General features: G+C 43.6%; 1 protein-coding gene across 1 annotated transcript in view; it reads right to left on the bottom strand.

Moving 5' to 3' along the window:
• The window catches only part of LOC121544480 (AT-rich interactive domain-containing protein 1B-like), a 257,508-nt gene that overhangs the window by 177,705 nt on the left and 57,708 nt on the right, over positions 1–22,095 (bottom strand). The window contains 1 exon segment of the mRNA XM_045209158.1: positions 12,633–12,788. Within this exon segment, the coding sequence (XP_045065093.1) occupies positions 12,633–12,788 (156 nt within the window).

Here is a 22,095-nt window from a genome sequence, read left to right as displayed (position 1 = left end):
AATCGCGGCGTTTAAAAATACAAACACGCGTCTGTGTACACAAAGCACTGCACATCAGAGACATGACAATGACCAGGGAACAGGGACAGACAAAGACAGGCAGGCAGCAGCAGAGAGGAGAGGAGAGTAGAGGGAGAGGAGAGGGAGAGAGGGAGGGAGAGGGAGATGCAGGCCATCCATATTCATGGCTCCTGCATGTCATTAGCACAGACAACAATGGCACTTCAGATTGGGACGCCATAATTGAAGCAATCAGCCAGTTGCCCAATATTACAGGAGGGACAGAGAGAAAGGAGTTGCCAGGGAGAAACTGCCAGCTCTTATTATGGCTTGTAATGCAGAAAATCAACTAGCTTCCATATAAACTGGCAGCATGTATCTGACAGGATTGCTAGACAGTACAGCAGTCTCTCTCCAGTAGGAAGAAAAACAGACAGAATGACTGACAGACTGACTTTTGGTTAGTGTAAAGGCAAATATGTGGTGATCTCTTCTCAAACGATACGTGTGATTACACTATCCATATCCGACTGCATTTGACTGGGTGTGCCATTGTGTGTGTGTGTGCCTCTGTGCATGCGTGCATGCGTGCATACCTTTGTGTGTGCATGTGTGTACATATGTGTGTACATACAGTGCATTTGGAAAGTATTCAGACCCCTTGACTTTTTCCACATTTTTTTTACGTTAGAGCCTTATTCTAAAATGGATTAAATTGTTTTTTTTTCCCTCATCAATCTACACACAATACCACATAATGACAAAGCAAAAACAGGTTTTTAGAAATGTTTGCAAATGTATTACAAAAACTCCAGGAAATATCAAATTTACAGAAGTATTCAGACCCTTTACACAGTACTTTGTTGAAGAACCTTAGGCAGCGATTACAGCCTTAAGTCTTCTTGGGTATGACGCTACAAACCTGGCACACCTGTATTTGAGGAGTTTCTCCCATTCTTCTCTGCAGATCTTCTGAAGATATGTCAGGTTGGATGGGGAGCGTTGCTGCACAGCTATTTTCAGATCTCTCCAGAGATGTTCGATCGGGTTCATGTCCGGGCTCCGGCTGGGCCACTCAAGGACATTCATAGACTTGTCCCGAAGCCACTCCTGCGTTGTCTTGTCTGTTGGAAGGTGAACCTTTGTCCCAATCTGAGGTCCTGAGCACTCTGGAGCAGGTTTCCATCAAGGATCTCTCTGTACTTTGCTCCGTTCATCTTTCCCTCGATCCTGACTAGTCTCCCAGTCCCTGCCACTGAAAACATCCCCACAGCATGATGCTGCAACCACCATGCTTCACCGTAGGGATGGTGCCAGGTTTCCTCCAGACGTGACGCTTGGCATTCAGGCCAAAGAGTTCAATCTTGGTTTAATCAGACCAGAGAATCTTGTTTCTCATGGTCTGTGAGTCTTTAGGTGCCTTTTGGCAAACTCCAAGTGGGCTGTCATGTGCCTTTTACTGAGGAGTGGCTTCTGTCTGGCCACTCTACCATAAAGGCCTGATTGGTGGAACGCTGCAGAGATGGTTGTCCTTCTGGGAGATTCTCCCATCTCCAAAGAGGAACTCTAGAGCTCTGTCAGAGTGAACATCGGGTTCTTGGTCACCTCCCTGATCAAGGCCCTTCTCCCCAGATTGCTCAGTTTGGCCGGGCGCCCAGCTCTAGGCAGAGTCTTGGTGGTTCCAAATTTCTTCCATTTAAGAATGATGGAGGCCACTGTGTTCTTGGGGACCTTCAATGCTGCAGACATTTTTTGGTACCCTTCCCCAGATCTGTGCCTCGACACAATCCTGTCTCGGAGCTCTACGGACAATTCCTTCGACCTCATGGCTTGGTTTTTGCTCTGATATGCACTGTCAACTGTGGGACCTTATATAGACAGGTGTACACCTTTCCGAATCATGTCCAATCAATTGAATCTACCACAGGTGGACTCCAATCAAGTTGTAGAAACATCTCAAGGATTATCAATGGAAACAGAATGCACCTGTGCTCAATTTCGAGTCTCATAGCAAAGGGTCTGAATACTTTTTTTATATATATAAATTTGCAAACATTTCTAAAAACGTGTTTTCACTTTGTCATTATGGGGTATTGTGTGTAGACGGCTGAGGAAAAAATAATATTTAATCCATTTTAGAATAAGGCTGTAACATAACAAAATGTGGAAAAAGTCAATACTATCCGAAGGCACTGTAAATGTGTGTGTGTGGAGAATGCCTGTACGCTGCAGAAGCAGAGCCTCTCTCTCCAACAATCACCCAGCCCAGTGACAGACAACCAGCCAAGGAGGGACCTCCCCCTCTCCTCTCCTGGGATTTGAATTGATCCATTTGTCCAGTTCTGTTCTACTATCATGTCCTTCAGATTGGATTCTCACCAAACAGCAGCTCAGAGCAGTGCAGCGTACCAACCCCCCTGACCTTTATCACAAAAACCTTACTAGAGGGAACACACACTACCCCCCTCCCCCCAGCCCTGTAATATCAGTTCTTCATCTCTCTCTCTTTGTGTCCCCCTGGGAGCAGTCTTGACGTGACAGTACTGTATTAACTGAACATGTCATTGGTACTGCTTTTATTCTGACTCATCATTCAGCTATGGCGAGGAATCAGATGAGACTGGCTCTCTGTGTTCTGATCACTTTAGATAGACAGTCAGACAGACAGAGAGACAGACAGACAGGGCTCAGATCAGAACAGGCCCCTGTCCTTCCCGCTGGTTCTGTCCCTTATTTAAACAACCTGGAATTATATATGAACACCAAAACCTGGTGTCTATGTGGGCAAGGGAAACATACAGTGCCATGCAAAAGTATTCATCCCCCTTGGCTTTTTTCCTATTTTGTTGCATTACAACCTGTAATTTAAATGGATTTTTATTTGGATTTCATGTAATGGACATACACAAAATAGTCCAAATTGGTGAAGTGAAACGAAAAAAATAACTTCACGGAAAAGTGGTGCGTGCATATGTATTCACCCCCTTTGCTATGAAGCCCCTAAATAAGATCTGGTGCAACCAATTACCTTCAGAAGTCACATAATTAGTTAAATAAAGTCCACCTGTGTGCAATCTCAGTGTCACATGATCTGTAACATGATCGCAGTATATATACACCTGTTCTGAAAGTCCCCAGAGTCTGCAACACCACTAAGCAAGGGGCACCACCAAGCAAGTGGCACCATGAAGACCAAGGAGCTCTCCAAACAGGTCAGGGACAAAGTTGTGGAGAAGTACAGATCAGGGTTGGGTTATAAAAAAATATCTGAAACTTTGAACATCCCACGGAGCACCATTAAATCCATTATTAAAAAATGGAAAGAATATGGCACCACAACAAACCTGCTAAGAGAGGGCTGCCCACCAAAACTCACGGACCAGGCAAGGAGGGCATTCATCAGAGAGGCAACAAAGAGACCAAAGATAACCCTGAAGGAGCTGCAAAGCTCCACATCGTAGATTGGAGTATCTGTCATAGGACCACTTTAAGCCATACACTCCACAGAGCTGGGCTTTACGGAAGAGTGGGCAGAAAAAAGCCATTGCTTAAAGAAGAAGAAAATTAGCAAACACGTTTGGTGTTCGCCAAAAGTCATGTGGGAGACTCCCCAAACATATGGAAGAAGGTACTCTGGTCAGATGAGACTAAAATTGAGCTTTTTGGCAATCAAGGAAACGCTATGTCTGGCGCAAACCCAACACCTCTCATCACCCCGAGAACACCATCCCCACAGTGAAGCATGGTGGTGGCAGCATCATGTTGTGGGGATGTTTTTCATCAGCAGGGACTGGGAAACTGGTCAGAATTGAAGGAATGATGGATGGCGCTAAATACAGGGAAATCCTTGAGGGAAACCTGTTTCAGTCTTCCAGAGATTTGAGACTGGGACGGAGGTTCACCTTCCAGCAGGACAATGACCCTAAGCATACTGCTAAAACAACACTCGAGTGGTTTAAGGGGAAACATTTCAATGTCTTGGAATGGCCTAGTCAAAGCCCAGACCTCAATCCAATTAAGAATATGTGGTATGACTTAAAGATTGCTGTACACCAGCGGAACCCATCCAACTTGAAGGAGCTGGAGCTGTTTTGCCTTGAAGAATGGGCAAAAATCCCAGTGGCTAGATGTGCCAAGCTTATAGAGACATACCCCAAGAGACTTGCAGCTGTAATTGCTTCCAAAAGGTGGCTCTACAAAGTATTGACTTTAGGGGGGTGAATAGTTATGCACGCTCAAGTTTTCAGTTTTTTTGTCTTATTTCTTGTTTGTTTCACACAAAAAAATATTTTGTATCTTCAAAGTGGTAGGCATGTTGTGTAAATCAAATGATACAAACCCCCCCAAAATCAATTTTAATTCCAGGTTGTAAGGCAACAAAATAGGAAAAATGCCAAGGGGTGAATACTTTTGCACTGTAGTATTTACCAAAACTAGTACAGACGTTGTTGCCCTTGTTCAAGGATGGCAGAACAATAGCACTGTTGGCAGCCTCATCAGTGATTGTCCAACAATTCTGTGTGCATCCGTGTACTTTTCAAAACTCTCTGTGCTGGAACATTTAGTGGCATTTCTAACAATTGTTGTGCTAAATGAGGCCCCTGGGGTGCATAGTGCTAAACACTATCCTTTCCAGCGTGATTAATACTGTCCTGACCATTTGAAAAAAACACCTTCCATTTGCATTTGAATCACAATGATACAAACAAACATAAATCAGAAAAACATGGTGGCACTTTCCAGTCACGCAATTAGCAAGTGTCAGTCAGCGGATAGGTGAAAACACACACAACTAAAAACACAATCCAACTGACAAAAAAAATAGAACCAACCGTTTTTCTGGCTTTTTCTGAACTCATCAGGCTTAAGTGCTTGTTGCGGGCAGCCAATGGGAGCGCTGTGCTGGTTGCCGTGGCGCTGGCGCCTAGCGATACACAGGGACATTTAGAGGACTCTGATAAACTATGCCATTTAAAAGGTTATGACAATTAAAGCAGCTCCCGCAAATTACAGTGGCCAGACCTTTACCACGAATGGGTCTCTCTTATCTCCCGGCACCCAGCTCCCTCTGCCATATGCCCTCTATCTCCCAGGCCCTCCCTCCATCCCTCTCTCTCTCCATCTACCCCCCTCCGAATCATAGCAGCGCTTCTATTATCCAGTTAATTAACAGTTCTTAGCTAATATTCAAATGCTGACCAATTAATGACATTGAACTTTGAATGGCCCTCCCTCCCTCCCTTCCCCCTCTCCCAGTCAGTTGTTGCCGTGGCATCCTCGGGTGCGGTGCGCTGGGCGACGTGCTATCAGCGGTCGTGATTAAACCAGCGGTGGCAGGCGGGTGGACGGTGGTGAGAGCAGGAGTGGTGATAAAGGCGAGCAGCCAGCCAATGTGACTGCGTTTTAATTAACCTTGTGTCATTAGGAGAGAGAGGAGAGGGAGGAGAGATGGGAACACAGCAGAGTGGAGCAGAGTAAAGCCCAGTGGAGCAGAGTAGAGTACAGCAGAGTAGAGCACATCACAGCACAGCAGAGCAGAGCAGAGGGGCTAAAACCCCTCAGAGAGACGACAGGAAGTAGTTGGGAGTAATACAGGAAACAGGAAACAGCCCTAGAGATCAGCAGTCTCACAGAGGAACAGACTGGACACTTTCACTGAAGAAATGAGGGGCAATGCAGTACAATTCTCCTTGGTGAAATCTTTGTGTCACTCCTGAGAAACTGAGTTTCTCAGGAGTGACACTGCTTAAGGTTTAACCAATCGATGACCCTGCCTGGTAACAGTATGAACAACATGACAAATCCCCACACTGGAGTAGTCCTGTCACACTCTGCCTCCTTCAGTTAGATAAGGGCCCTAGATAGGAACAGGACATGGATGTTTCAGTCACTACACATTATACCAGCTATCTACCTAGGAAGATAAAATAATGGCAGCCAGAGAGTGAAATGTGTCTATCTGCCGAGGAAGCAAGTACACAGTTGTACACATACACACACACAGTCACTTGAGCAAACAGTCACACACACACATAGTCATGCACGCAAACACACAAGTACACACACACACACACACACACACACAAAGAGAATCGCCTTCCTAGCAAAGTAGGCAGAGAGGAACATGTCTTGTGTTAACAAAACTGATCGACAAAGAAAAATACCAGTTACTGACAGACAGCAAAAAACAGGTGAGAGATAGGTTAGCAACCCATCAGACAGAGGAACTGCTATTATGAGTTCTAACAGCAAATCATTAAAGCTGCAATGTAACTTTTTGGGTGACCTGACCAAATTCACATAGAAATGTGAGTTATAGAACTCTCATTCTCATTGAAAGCATGTCTAAGAAGCAGTAGAACTGTTCTATGGGAGCTATTTCTATGCTTAAGTTTAGTTTTTGCATCTTTTACTTTTGGCTTTGTACACCAGCTTCAAACAGCTGAAAATACAATATTTTGGTTACTGAAAATATATTTAACAGTAGTTTAGATGGTACAATGATTCTCTACACTATACATTTCTTGTTCTGTCACATAAAGTGAAAATATAATCATTTTAGCAACCAGGAAATGGCGGAGCGATTTCTGCATATTGCACCTTTAATTGCTTGAGACTATAACAAAGACCCAGGGTTTTCATTCCAATTCATCAAGACAGATGTATTTCTGAGATGTTCTGAAGTAACAGCTTTGACGGGTCAGAATCAGAAAGCCTTTCTACTTTCTACAATCACCAGGGTTATGACAGTGAAACACACTCCAATAAAGAGCACACTTCCCCTTCAGAGGGATATAAAGGAGGATAATAGTCGTGTTTCTGTAGGAACCTTGGGTTTCACAGCAAATATGATGTCAGAGAAGCTGCAATCACTCAATCAAGTGAAGGATGTCCTTTCACCTGGCTAATAGATGTGGAGTGGAACGGCTAACCACCCAAATCACACAGGGTGGAACTTCAGTCCTCTGGTAACTAGAGGTCATGAGAGAGGGTACACAACCACAATAACATCCTAATCTCTCTCACAGTGCTTTGCGTTTGTGTGTTTCCACTGATCGGCACAGAATGCTGTGAAAAGGTCAAATGTTGACCTTTCTTTATGATTGGGAGCTGACATGAGACAAGGATTTCACACAGCCATGGGTAGTACTCTCTCTACTGTAATTCACATACACACGCTCGCACGCACGCTCGCTCGCTCGCTCACAGGTTGTTTTTGTATTGTAACATTGCAGAAACGATCATCCATCTTTACCTCCACCCTCCACCTTCTTAGACTACTCTACATCCTCCAATGGCCTAAAAATATTTTACACTAAATCTTTAGAACCCCACATAGGCCCGGAGGCTGTGTGCTGTAGTTTGCTGGCTGGCTCAATCCAAATAGCCTTGAGCTTGGCTGGCCCAACTCACCCTGCTCCAACCTGCAGTCTGGAGACACTACAGGCCCAGCCAGAAGAGAAGTGAGGAGACTCAGATAAAGGATTTGATTAATGCACCAAATCTTTGAGGATGAAGAAGAGAAGAGAGAGAGAGAGAGAGAGAGAGAGAGAGAGAGTGTTAACCTTGCGGCCAACATTGAGAAAGCCTCAACTGGACTGTGTAATCCAAAGTAGTTTAAATGCAACCAAAGTTGTAAAAGGGGCAGAACACTCGCAATCCTCTTGTCTATTTGACTGAATGCATTCTTTCTCTGGCCATATCCTGCTGAACTCTGGTTCTCACAAAACTCCTGACGCGCCCACACACTGACTCAACCATGTGTGTGTGTGTGTGTGTGTGTGTGTGTGTGTGTGTGTGTGTGTGTGTGTGTGTGTGTGTGTGTGTGTGTGTGTGTGTGTGTGTGTGTGTGTGTGTGTGGCAGACCTGGGATAACTATAGTTTTAACTGTGCTTTGTGGAAAGTAACTATTCCAGGGGATCAAATAGTTACTTTGGAGGTGACTACAACTATTTGAATACAGATCCCAAAAAAGGATTACTTTTTTAAACTATTTGAATACAGATATCAGAAAGTGACTACTCTTCAAAACTATTTGAATACAGATCTCAGAAAGTAACTACTTTTGTAAACTATTTGAATACAGATCTGAGAAAGCAACTAATTTAAAAAATATATTTGAATATAGATCTCAGAGGTGACAACTTTTCTGAAACTATTGGATTGGCCGCCTTCAACGAATGGCAGGGCTGTATCTGGAACTGCATGTTGAAGATAGAAATAGAATGAATAGAGCACACACAATCTCCTATCCTATTCCAATCTATCTGCACAATACATTTCTATCTGAACATTTTGTAACTGTCCATTCTCCTGAATGTGCATTGTCCCAGGTGTACATAATCAAGTCAAACCACTCAACCAATGATATTTTGTACAGATAAGTACAGTGAGGGAATTAAGTATTTGATCCCCTGCTGATTTTGTACATTTGCCCACTGACAAAGACATGATCAGTCTATAAGTTTAATGGTAGGTTTATTTGAACAGTGAGAGACAGAATAACAACAAAAAAATCCAGAAAAACGCATGTCAAATATGTTATAAATTGATTTGCATTTTAATGAGGGAAATAAGTATTTGACCCCTCTGCAAAACATAACTTAGTACTTGGTGGCAAAACCCTTGATGGCAATCACAGAGGTCAGACGTTTCTTGTAGTTGGCCACCAGGTTTACACACATCTCAGGAGGGATTTTGTCCCACTCCTCTTTGCAGATCTTCTCCAAGTCATTAAGGTTTCGAGGCTAACGTTTGGCAACTCGAACCTCCAGCTCCCTCCACAGATTTTCTATGGGATTAAGGTCTGGAGACTGGCTAGGCCACTCCAGGACCTTAATGTGCTTCTTCTTGAGCCACTCCTTTGTTGCCTTGGCCGTGTGTTTTGGGTCATTGTCATGCTGGAATACCCATCCACAACCCATTTTCAATGCCCTGGCTGAGGGAAGGAGGTTCTCACCCAAGATTTGACGGTACATGGCCCTGTCCATCGTCCCTTTGATGCGGTGAAGTTGTCCTGTCCCCTTAGCAGAAAAACACCCCCAAAGCATAATGTTTCCACCTCCATGTTTGACGGTGGGGATGGTGTTCTTGGGGTCATAGGCAGCATTCCTCCTCCTCCAAACACGGCGAGTTGAGTTGATGCCAAAGAGCTCCATTTTGGTCTCATCTGACCACAACACTTTCACCCAGTTCTCCTCTGAATCATTCAGATGTTCATTGGCAAACTTCAGACGGGCCTGTATATGTGCTTTCTTGAGCAGGGGGACCTTGCGGGCACTGCAGGATTTCAGTCCTTCACGGCGTAGTGTGTTACCAATTGATTTTTTGGTGACTATGGTCCCAGCTGCCTTGAGATCATTGACAAGATCCTCCCGTGTAGTTCTGGGCTGATTCCTCACCGTTCTCATGATCATTGCAATTCCACGAGGTGAGATCTTGCATGGAGCCCCGGGCCGAGTGAGATTGACAGGTCTTTTGTGTTTCTTCCATTTGCGAATAATCGCACCAACTGTTGTCACCTTCTCACCAAGCTGCTTGGCGATGGTCTTGTAGCCCATTCCAGCCTTGTGTAGGTCTACAATCTTGTCCCTGACATCCTTGGAGAGCTCTTTGGTCTTGGCCATGGTGGAGAGTTTGGAATCTGATTGATTGATTGCTTCTGTGGACAGGTGTCTTTTATACAGGTAACAAGCTGAGATTAGGAGCACTCCCTTTAAGAGTGTGCTCCTAATCTCAGCCCGTTACCTGTATAAAAGACACCTGGGAGCCAGAAATCTTTCTGATTGAGAGGGGGTCAAATACTTTCCCTCATTAAAATGCAAATCAATTTATAACATTGTTGACATGCGTTTTTCTGGATTTTTTTGTTGTTATTCTGTCTCTCACTGTTCAAATAAACCTACCATTATAATTATAGACTGATCATTTCTTTGTCAGTGGGCAAACGTACAAAATCAGCAGGGGATCAAATACTTAATTCCCTCACTGTATAAATAAGTTGTGATGCTCAGCATGACTCTTTCAACATGCCACTGAAAAGGTAGAAAACTGCAATTCATTTTATGATACCTGAAAATAATGCAGAGGGAGGCATCATAGTCCCGTGTAGCTCAGTTGGTAGAGCATGGCATTTGCAACGCCAGGGTTGTTGGTTCAATTCCCACGGGGGGCCAGTATGAAAAAAAAAAAATTATGCACTCACTAACTGTAAGTCGCTCTGGATAAGATCGTCTGCTAAATGACTAAAATGTCAATCTGAGGGTAAGTGTTATTTTTTCATATAGGCTATACCATCTTTAATGGGATAGTTTACTCATAATACAAAATAACATGATTTTCAACCTAGCTTGCCTGTAGTTGATTCAAGAAGACAGTTTTGGGATATTTAGTTTCCTTTCGACACTTAATAGCCATATTTTGTTATAGCTAGAATTCTCAGTAACACTTAACTTTAAACTGTTCTTGTGCCTGTGTAATAAAACTGTAATTACTTTTGGAGCAACATTTTATTAGCATGTTGCTACATAAAACTTACATAAAAGGTAATTGCATTTTAATTGCATAGCAATGAGCTGTGAGTTTTTGTAACTACTGTACACAAGAGGAATAGTGTAATAACTCCATTATTATGCAATTATAAAGCAATTTCCAATGTCCTATGTAACAACAATATTGCTATTGTAATAATCATAAAGTTACTACACATGTATAAGAACTTGATGTCAAGTGTTACTGTATTACCTTATGTCACTCATTATGAAAATATATTTGTTAGTCATTTTGAAGCTGGAAAAGTGGTTTACTCTAATGTTGAGGTGATTCCATGTCCCTCATGTATTTAATTCTAGGCTGTAGGCTATATTAAGATTAATATCTAAGAGACCTCCTAACCATGTGCTTATGATAATATATTTAGACTAATTCAACTAACTGTTGTAGTTTTTGATTCTTCATCAAATATTTGGCAGCTATCCAATAAATATTTTTTTGTTTTCAAATAACTTGCATATATACACTGAGTTTACAAAACATTACAGAAACCTGCTCTTTCCATGACATAGACTGACCTGGTGAATCCAGGTGAAAGCTATGATCCCTTATTGATGTCGCTTGTTAAATCCACTTCAAATCAGTGTAGATGAAGGGGAGGAGACAGGTTAAAGAAGGATTTTTAAGCCTTGAGACAATTGAGACATGGATTGTGTATGTGTGCCATTCAGAGGGTGAATGGGCAAGACAAAATATTTAAGTGCCTTTGAACGGGGTATGGTAGTAGGTGCATCGGTATGTGTCAAGAACTGCAACGCTGCTGGGTTTTTCACGCTCAACAGTTTCCCGTGTGTATCAAGAATGGTCCACCACCCAAAGGACATCCAGCCAACTTGACACAACTGTGGGAAGCATTGGAGTTAACATGGGCCAGCATCCATGTGGAATGCTTTCAACACCTTGTAGAGTCCATGCCCCAACGAATTGAGGCTGTTCTGAGGGCAAAAGGGGGGAGGGTGCAACTCAATATTAGGAAGGTGTCCTTAATGTTTTGTACACTCAGTGTATATTCAAATAGCTTCAAATATGATTTGTTTTTCTGGACCTATATTTGACTATCAAAGAAAATAGTTGCCTTTTAGTTGAAACTCTAAACTAGGGGTGTAACGATTCGTTTTAACAACGATTCGATTTGTATCACGATTCGTGGTTGTCGATACGATTCAAGGACGATATTGGTTCATTTAGAACGATACGATCCGAAACGATTCAGTGACTTGAAATCGATTCAGTAACCTTTTAGCCAAAAATTCAACCAGTGTGACTGAAATAAATACCTGGATACTGGACAGTGCAGGTGAAGTTTCCTAGATTCCTGTTTCTTGTAAGGACCGCAATGGTGGCTTGATAATTTCTCGCTCGTCGGCTTCTCCTCTGTCGTCCGCCATGCTATGTTTTGTTGTCTTTGCGCCTTTGCGCTGCTGCTGGCGCGGGGCGATGACGTCACGGATAGGCAGACTGAATCGAGTAATGTTTAAAGCCTTTATCATTAAAAGTGCTAAGAAAAAACATCCATATAAAGTCTGACGTGCTTAAATCCAATGGGTTATTTCCTAGTATCGATACAATCGATTTATTACATTTTAAAATGATGTTAGATTGATATATGTTGTCCAAAAGGCCAACTCGCCGAGCACAGATCGATGTAGTTGGATCATAGGAATATAAATCGATACATCGATGTAGTAGATGGATCGTTACACCCCTACTCTAAACTATATTTGACAACCTTGAGTATTTGAAAAGTTGGTATTTTCAAATAAACTACAAAATACGACTATTTTCTGCCCAGGTCTGGTGTGTAGTGTGTGTGTGTGTGTGTTTGAATTAAAGTAGGGGAAGCAGGAAATGCCAGAAATAGCCCATATGAATAATCTGGACGACTCATCAGACCTCCGGGCCAGAGCCAGACTCTCTGCCCACACACACCACACATAAACACACATACACACGCACACCACAAGAGGCCTGTGTGGGAGCAAAGCATTCTGGGATAACAGAACAGAATGAAGTGGCCCTTAGACACTGATCTACAGTCTGTTTTACGTTTACTCCCTCTCTGACTGTAAGCAAGGTCTTACCTGCTGGGGTGGGGCACTCGGCGGTAGGTAGGGGGGCTGTGTGGGGGCGGTGGGGTTCTGCTGGGGGGGGCTGAAGTAGGATCCCGGAGGCGTTCCCTGCTGCTGCTGCTGGCTGTATCCTCCCATACCCTGCTGGCCGTACTGGGGGGGAACCTGCTTGAACAACCAACCACACAATAGTTAGAGCAGCTAGCACCTCCCCTCTGCTGGAACAACCAATCAGATATTAATTTCCCCTCCTTCCCCAGAGAGAGTATTCCGAGGAGCCTGGACCCACCTCTATGCTTCAACCAGATCCTCCATTCATCTATTCCTGGTTGAGTTATGGCCACATCATGTTAGCAGCACTGTTTCAACTGTGACAAACCATTCTAGCCATGCTCCCCTGCCAACTCCAGTCACAGAGCAACTGGGGTCTTCACAAATGTTGCATGTCCTATCTCCTGCCAACCCCCTCCCCCTCCCTCCATCCACTCTCCCCGTGCCAGAACACACATAGGGAGGGGGCCATGCTGTATAAGTTGTTCTGTGCTGTGAGCCCAGACCATAACTGTAATAGAGGACACATGGCTGAGATGGAGCAGTTAAGACTCACACTATATATGGGCTAGGTATTCCCAGAGACACATTGTGGTTTTCATTTCACTAACACAAGGCTACTAAGTGTGTGTGTGTGTGTGTTTTGTTTATGTCTGTGTGTGTGTGTGTATTCACAGAAACGTGTCCATAAATGTGTACTTGTTGCCCCAATGTGTGTCAACACCACTGGGCTAATCCGTGTATTGTCCTAGTGTTGATCCCTACGTGTTGGGCTTTATGGAGACATAATGAAAGGCTCTCTCCCTCCTCTCTGAGGATTTCCTCTATGCTGTGTCTGGGTGATGAGAACCAGGAAAATAACTGCTGTTGTCTTTGGAATGCACGAGTAGCTTCCCCAACCCGACCGACCCACGTGCCATCAAACACAACCCCTCTACTACACTCGCTTCATCCCTCATCCCTCTTTCCCAATGTTGAACTTTGCTGTCTGACGACACTTTTCTTGTCATGTTTTCCTTTAATCGTTTTCAGCCCCGGCCAAGACATTGGCCACAAGCTTGCTAACCGTCGTTAAACATGGCATAAGCTGTAAAAAACATGAGTTCAACTGTACAAACTGATGTAAGGCAGGGGTCTTCAAACTTTTCTTGACCAGAGGCCCCCTGCCCAGGAACCGGCGAATCAGGGACCCCAATCATATAGATTTTTTTTTTCTCAGATGTCTTGTCTTATCATCAGGTGAATGATTATGGCAAGGAGAAGTAATCAACATTTTTAAATGAAAAGATTTGGTAGATCGTTTTTCATTATTTTGACCGCCTCACAGTTATAATTGGAAGAGGGAGCGTAAATTCTAACATAGCCTATTAGGTAGAAAGATAACTCGAACCCATTAATCCTAGCTCATTTTCGCTAGTAGCAGATGTTTAGCTTGTTAAACAAAGGTTAGCCATGTGTTGGCAAAAATGAATGTCCAAGTCAAGAAAGCTTACTAGTAGATAGCGGCACTTGCAGCAACTGGTACTCGTGGGTGCTTTTTTAAAGCCTGTCAGATACTCCAGTGAGTGTAATTGGCTCCAATGAGTGTACTTTGCTCAATATTAGGAGTTGAGAAATAAAGTTGACATCATTAGAAGGAAGATATTCCTGTGTCACAACCGGCCGTGATCGGGAGTCCCATAGGGCGGCGCACAATTGGCCCAGCGTCGTCCGGGTTAGGGGAGGGTTTGGCCGGGGGGGCTTTACTTGGCTCATCGCACTCTAGGGACTCGTTGTGGCAGGCCGGGCGCCTGCAGGCTGACTTCGGTCGTCAGTTGAACGGTGTTTCCTCCGACACATTGGTGCAGCTGGCTTCCGGGTTAAGCGAGCATGTGTTAAGAAGCGCGGCTTGGCGGGTCATGTTTCGGAGGACGCATGACTCGACCTTCGCCTCTCCTGAGCCCGTTGGGGAGTTGCAGCGATGAGACAAGATCGTAATTGGATCACAATTGGATATCACGAAATTGGGGAGATTCTCATATTTTCTACTGCAGGTACTGTATGTACAGTGGGGGAAAAAAGTATTTAGTCAGCCACCAATTGTGCAAGTTCTCCCACTTTAAAAGATGAGAGAGGCCTGTAATTTTCATCATAGGTACACGTCAAACATTGACAGACAAATTGAGAATTTTCTTTCCAGAAAATCACATTGTAGGATTTTTTATGAATTTATATGCAAATTATGGTGGAAAATAAGTATTTGGTCACCTACAAACAAGCAAGATTTCTGGCTCTCAGAGACCTGTAACTTCTTCTTTAAGAGGCTCCTCTGTCCTCCACTCGTTACCTGTATTAATGGCACCTGTTTGAACTTGTTATCAGTATAAAAGACACCTGTCCACAACCTCAAACAGTCACACTCCAAACTCCACTATGGCCAAGACCAAAGAGCTGTCAAAGGACACCAGAAACAAAATTGTAGACCTGCACCAGGCTGGGAAGACTGAATCTGCAATAGGTAAGCAGCTTGGTTTGAAGAAATCAACTGTGGGAGCAATTATTAGGAAATGGAAGACATCCAAGACCACTGATAATCTCCCTCTATCAGGGGTTCCACGCAAGATCTCACCCCGTGGGGTCAAAATGATCACAATCCCAGAACCACACGGGGGGACCTAGTGAATGATCTGCAGAGAGCTGGGACCAAAGTAACAAAGCCTACCATCAGTAACACACTACGCCGCCAGGGACTCAAATCCTGCAGTGCCAGACGTGTCCCCCTGCTTAAGCCAGTACATGTCCAGGCCCGTCTGAAGTTTGCTAGAGTGCATTTGGATGATCCAGAAGAGGATTGGGAGAATGTCATATGGTCAGATGAAACCAAAATATAACTTTTTGGTAAAAACTCAACTCGTCGTGTTTGGAGGACAAAGAATGCTGAGTTGCATCCAAAGAACACCATACCTACTGTGAAGCATGGGGGTAGAAACATCATGCTTTGGGGCTGTTTTTCTGCAAAGGGACCAGGACGACTGATCCGTGTAAAGGAAAGAATGAATGGGGCCATGTATCGTGAGATTTTGAGTGAAAACCTCCTTCCATCAGCAAGGGCATTGAAGATGAAACGTGGCTGGGTCTTTCAGCATGACAATGATCCCAAACACACCGCCCGGGCAACGAAGGAGTTGCTTCGTAAGAAGCATTTCAAGGTCCTGGAGTGGCCTAGCCAGTCTCCAGATCTCAACCCCATAGAAAATCTTTGGAGGGAGTTGAAAGTCCGTGTTGCCCAACGAAGCTCCAAAACATCATTGCTCTAGAGGAGATCTGCATGGAGGAATGGGCCAAAATACCAGCAACAGTGTGTGAAAACCTTGTGAAGACTTACAGAAAACGTTTGACCTGTGTCATTGCCAACAAAGGGTATATAACAAAGTATTGAGAAACTTTTGTTATTGACCAAATACTTATTTTCCACCATAATTTGCAAATAAATTCATAAAAAATCCTGCAATGTGATTTTCTGGATTTTTTTTTCTCATTTTGTCTGTCATAGTTGACGTGTACCTATGATGAAAATTACAGGCCTCTCTCATCATTTTAAGTGGGAGAACTTAAATTGCACAATTGGTGGCTGACTAAATACTTTTTTCCCCCACTGTAATTCAAAATGTGCTTTGTTTATTCTGTTGTTACTAGCAATATTCATAAAAACATTTAAATAAATTAAATAATACATTTCACTTTTTTTGATATATATATTTTTTGTTATTTTTTGCGGACCCCCTGTAGTACCTAAGGGGGCCGCGGACCCCAGTTTGAATATCCCTGATGTAAGGAGTTCTCAGAGACACAGACAGACACACACGTTAACACACACACACGCACGCACCAACATTTTCATTTGAAATGTCCCTCCCTGACATAAGCAGGCTCCACAAATGACAGTGATTTATTTTTAGGATGATGATATTACTGTGAGCTTACACATAACAGTCACTATGTTATGAGTCTGTTTCAGATCAAAGTGGGAGCGTTCAGAGTTGATCCTTTAAATGAGTGTGGGAGCGAAGGTCCACCCAAAACCTCTTCATAAAACCAGTTCATAAACCAGTGGTGTAAAAAGGGCTGAAACCTGCCAGGCCAAAGACGAGGTCAGTTACAACTACTACGACTTTAGGGCCTGATGTTGTGAACCCTGGAAGACTTCCCAGTCTTTTATACATCAGTAGAATACATGTTGAGGTTTGGAGAATGCACCTGATACTGTCCAAAGTGTACAGTTTAATATATTGGAAACCTAACAGACATTCAGATGTTTTCAGTATATATCTGACAGTTTTTGTGTGTGTGTATGTCTGCGTGCGTGTTTGTATGTGTTTGTGCGTGTGTTTGTGTGCGTTTGTGTGTGTGTGTGTGTGTCTGATCTCACTGTGTCTACTGAGCTTAATGAGACAACCCACGTTCAGTCTGCATTCAATTTAAAAACACACACACATATACACAAAGCATATTATATCGTCTCACACACACATACATTAACAAACACAGAAAAAACACACAAACACACACTATTTAGCCTAAAAGCTATTCACACATGCCATAAAAGCCAATGAGAACCAGGCTCAACACTGTGTATGTTGACGTTCCTTCCCTGTCTAGTCATTGTCAGGCACTAACAGACAGGACAGGTTTGGTATCGAGCATTAGCCTCCATGGTGAATCAGCCATGACAACAACCGTGGGCTGCCTGCTCCCTTCCTTTCTATAGTCCAGACAGACAGACGAGACGCGGTGAGACAATACAGAATGGAACCTAAACAAGCAGCAACCTGTCTGACATATAGGTAAGCCTACTCTATGTGAGCTGAAATGTTGCTATGCTAAACCTCTTTTCAGGAGGCATTACTGTAGAGATAATAGGCCTATGTATGGTGGGGTAATATGAAGAGTACTACACTACACAGTAGTATGAAGAATACTGTAATAATAATGCCATGTGCAGTTATGTAATAGTATTGATTGGCTCAGACAGGAGGAGAAGACAACATACACAAGCTCTTGTTTGTATTCAGGTGTGTTTCCTGAGAGCTTAACAGTGTTATACACTGAAACATTTTAGTCATTTTAGCAGACGCTCTTATCCAGAGCGACTTACAGTTAGTGAGTGCATACATTTTCATACTTTTTTCATACTGGCCCCCCGTGGGAAACGAACCCACAACCCTGGCGTTGCAAGCGCCATGCTCTACCAACTGAGCTACACGGGGCCAAAAATATAAACGCACCATGTAAAGTGTTGGTCCCATGTTTCATGAGCTGAAATAAAAGATCCCAGAAACTTTCCAGACACACAAAAACCTTATTTCTCTTCAATTTGGTGCACAAATTTGTTTACATCCCCGTTAGTGAGAATTTCTCATTTGCCAAGATAATCCATCCACCTGACAGGTGTTGCATATCAGGAAGCGTATTAAAGAGCATGATCATTACACAGGTGCACCTTGAGCTGGGGACAATAAAAGGTCACTTTAAAATGTGCCGTTTTGTCACACAACACAATGCTACAGATGTCTCAAGTTTTGAGGGAGGGTGCAATTGTCATGCTGACTGCAGGAATGTCCACCAGAGCTGTTGCCAGAGAATTTAATGTTCATTTCTATACCATAAGCCGCCTCCAACGTCGATTTAGAGAATAAGGCAGTACGTCCAACCGGCCTCACAACCACAGACCACGTTGTATGGCGTTGTGTGGGCGAGCGGTTTGCTGATGTCAACGTTGTGAACAGAGTGCCCCATGGTGACGGTGGGGTTATGGTATGGGCAGGTATAAGCTACGGACAATGAACACAATTACATTTTATCTATTTGAATGCACAGAAATGCCGTGACGAGATCCTGGTCAATTTTTTAAGGTATCTGTGACCAACAGATGCATATCTGTATTCCCAGTCATGTGAAATCCATAGATGAGGGCCTAATGAATTTATTAAATTGACTGATTTCCTAATATGAACTGTAACTCAGTAAAATCTTAGAAATTGTTGCATGTTGCGTTTATATTTTTGTTCAGTATACAGTATGAATGAGAATATGTCTGATATAGACTAGACAAGCACCACTACACAGTATCTCCTCCAATATTTGCTGAGTCCTGCAGACTCTCTCAGTCAATAACACACAACGACACAGCCGCATGCAATAAAGGTGAAAAATACAGATCCTAAAACTTAACAGTACATGAAAGACTGGTGTTCATAGAAACAAACAGGTTTTATGTTTTGTGAAGCAAATATTTCACCATAAAATGTAATACTGATATCATAAAATCCAAGGCTCGGGCTTCAAACAGGAAAAACAAAGACCAATAAAAAAGGACAATGCCACAGAAGAATCCAAACAAACCATCAAAAACATATGAAAACAAAGCCATAAAATAGACAGACATCACCACGACAACCCATTTAGAACCCTATGGCAGATGGGGTGGGGGGATAGAAAAACCTGCTTGTAATTCAATTGGGCCACTGAGCATAGACAGAATTTTCTTAATTCTATTGCCGTGGCGATACGGCTGGATGACGACTGGGCCGTGGCCAGAGCACAGGTTGCCCATTTGAGTGACATATGGATCCAACCAACCAGAGCGGTGTTGGAGCCGTAAGCAGCCAGAACAGACATGACGGGAATACAGAGGACTGTATTAGCATTAGCACGCTAACGCCCTCGCTACGGATCACAACACTGAAAGCACATCAGAGAGAGAGGGAGGGAGGGAGAGGGAGAGGAAGGGTGGGAGAGGGAGAGAGAGCGTGGGTGGGTGGGAGAGAGAGGGTGGGAAACAGAGAGGGACATAGGAGAAGGCTAAGAGAGAGGGAGACACAAAAAGAGGGTAGGTAAGAAAGGGGGACACCCCAAGAGGGCAAGGGAGAGAGAGGGACACCCCAAGAGAGGATGACTGCTTTGAGACATAACAGGTCAAATAGAGAGAGAGCGACAGAGAGAGAGAGAGAGAGAGAGAGAGACAGAGAGAGAGAGAGAGAGAGAGAGAGAGAGAGAGAGAGAGAGAGAGAGAGAGAGAGAGAGAGAGAGGGGGGGACCAGAGGAACCACAGAGATTAAGAGAACTGGACATCACAAGCAACACCAGAAGCTACATCAGCTACAGTACAGCTAGGCTAATAATACACCATGTCAATGCAGAATGAGTACATTGAGCAAGCTAGCAGGGTTGCTGCTATCAAAGGTTATCAGTTTGACCTCAGATGAAACACCATTGACTTTCTCAACGCCAGGTGTGCGTACTGAGTCAACCTCATAGTCAGAGCAGTTAACAAAGGTTATCAGGCTGCTTCTAGATGAAAGCCCCATCAGCCAGCAATGCCACGTCAGGTGAGAAGCTGACACAATTAGGTGTTTCTCTGAGTAAGCACTATAGGCTGGTGATATGGAGCCGGGGTAGATAAGTGTATGATTTCCTTTTAATTTCCCTCTGCATGAGTGTGAGTGCGTGCCGGAGCGGCGGTGAGCCCCAAAATGAGATGCGGCCGGCCCGCTGAGGCGATCAACAATCTGGGCTCATGATTAAACATAGAGGAGGGAGATTACATCGCCTTCCGTGGCTCCCAAGGTGACTAACCTCCAACTGCCTCCTTTGATCTCCACTCTCCCTCCTCTCTCTCTCTCTCTCCTTCCTCTCTCTCTCCCCTCTTCTTCTCTCTCTTTCCCCTTTTCTCGACCCCTCTTCTCTGGCTCGCTTGATTCTCTATCGCTCCACATGCCAGCCACTTGACACCTCAAGAATGAGCTGCCCTTGGACAGCCTTGCCAGAGAGCGATAGAGAGAGGGGGGGGGGGGACTGCAATACTCTCACTAGTGCAATTACTAATGCATTAACTGTTTTTTCTGACCACATGAACTGACCAAACAAAACTCTGAGCCCTAATTGTAGTCTATAACATGAGCCCAGAGTTTTCCCTAGCCCTATACCTATAACTGATGCATTAATGTTACATAGAGGTTTTTCTTTAATGGAAACTTCTCTAATGTAAAACATGTAAAGTGTGGTATTCCTCAAGGCAGCTCTGTTGGCCCTTTACTGTTCTCTATTTTGACTAATGATCTACCACTAGCTTTAACCAAAGCCTGTGCGTCTACGTACGCTGATGATTCAACATTATACACGTCAGCAACCATAACTAGCGAAATCACTGCAACGCTAAATAAAGAGTTGCAGTCAGTTTTGGAATGGGTGGCCAGTAATAAACTGGTCCTGAACATATATAAAACTAAAAGCATTGTATTTGGTACAAAACATTCCTTAAGTTATAGAGCTCAGCTGAATCTGGTACTGAATAATGTGGAGCAAGTTGAGGAGACTAAACTTCTTGGTGTGCCCTTAGACTGTAAATTGTAATGTTCAAGGCATAATGATTCAATTGTTGTAAAAATGTGGAGAAGTCTGTCTGTGATAAAGAGATGCTCAGCATTTTTAACACCACAGTCGACCAAACAAGTCCTGCAGGCTCTAGTTTTATCTAATCTTGACTATTGCCTGGTGATATGGTCAAGTGCTACAAAGAAGGATCTAGAAAAGCTGGTCCAGAGCAGCACGTCTTGCCCTTCAATGTACACAGAGGGCTAATGTCAACAGTATGCATGTCAGTCTCTCTTGGCTCAAAGTAGAGAAGAAATTGACTGCATCAATTCCTGTTTTTGTGAGAAAATATAATTGTGTTGAAAATTTCAAATTGTCAACTTACAGTTGAAGTCGGAAGTTTACATACACTTAGGTTGGAGTCATTAAAACTTGTTTTTCAACCACTCCACAAATGTCTTGTTAACAAACTATAATTTTGGCAAGTCGGTTACAATAGTACGCAAATATAAACACCATGGGACCACGCAGCCGCCATACCGCTCAGGAAGGTGACGTGTTCTCTCTCCTAGAGATGAACGTACTTTGGTGCGAAAAGTGCAAATCAATCCCAGAACAACAGTAAAGGACCTTGTGAAGATGCTGGAGGAAACAGGTACAAAAGTATCTATATCCACAGTAAAACGAGTCCTATATCAACATAATCTGAAAGGCCGCTCAGCAAGGAAGAAGCCACTGCTCCAAAACCGCCATAAAAAAGCCAGACTACGGTTTGCAACTGCACATGGGGACAAAGATCGTACTTTTTGGAGAAATGTCCTCTGGTCTGATGAAACAAAAATAGAACTGATTGGCCATAATGACCATCGTTATGTTTGAAGGAAAAAGGGGGGCTTGCAAGCCGAAGAACACCATCCCAACCGTGAAGCACGGGGGTGGAAGCATCATGCTGTGGGGGTGCTTTGATGCAGGAGGGACTGGTGCACTTCACAAAATAGATGGCATCATGAGGAAGGAAAATTATGTGGATATATTGAAGCAACATCTCAAGACATCAGTCAGGAAGTTAAAG

This window comes from Coregonus clupeaformis, chromosome 29, assembly GCF_020615455.1.
Source record: "Coregonus clupeaformis isolate EN_2021a chromosome 29, ASM2061545v1, whole genome shotgun sequence".
NCBI classification, from domain to species: domain Eukaryota; kingdom Metazoa; phylum Chordata; class Actinopteri; order Salmoniformes; family Salmonidae; genus Coregonus; species Coregonus clupeaformis.
Note: the sequence above shows the minus strand (reverse complement) of the source record. Positions and strands in the feature narration are given on the sequence as shown.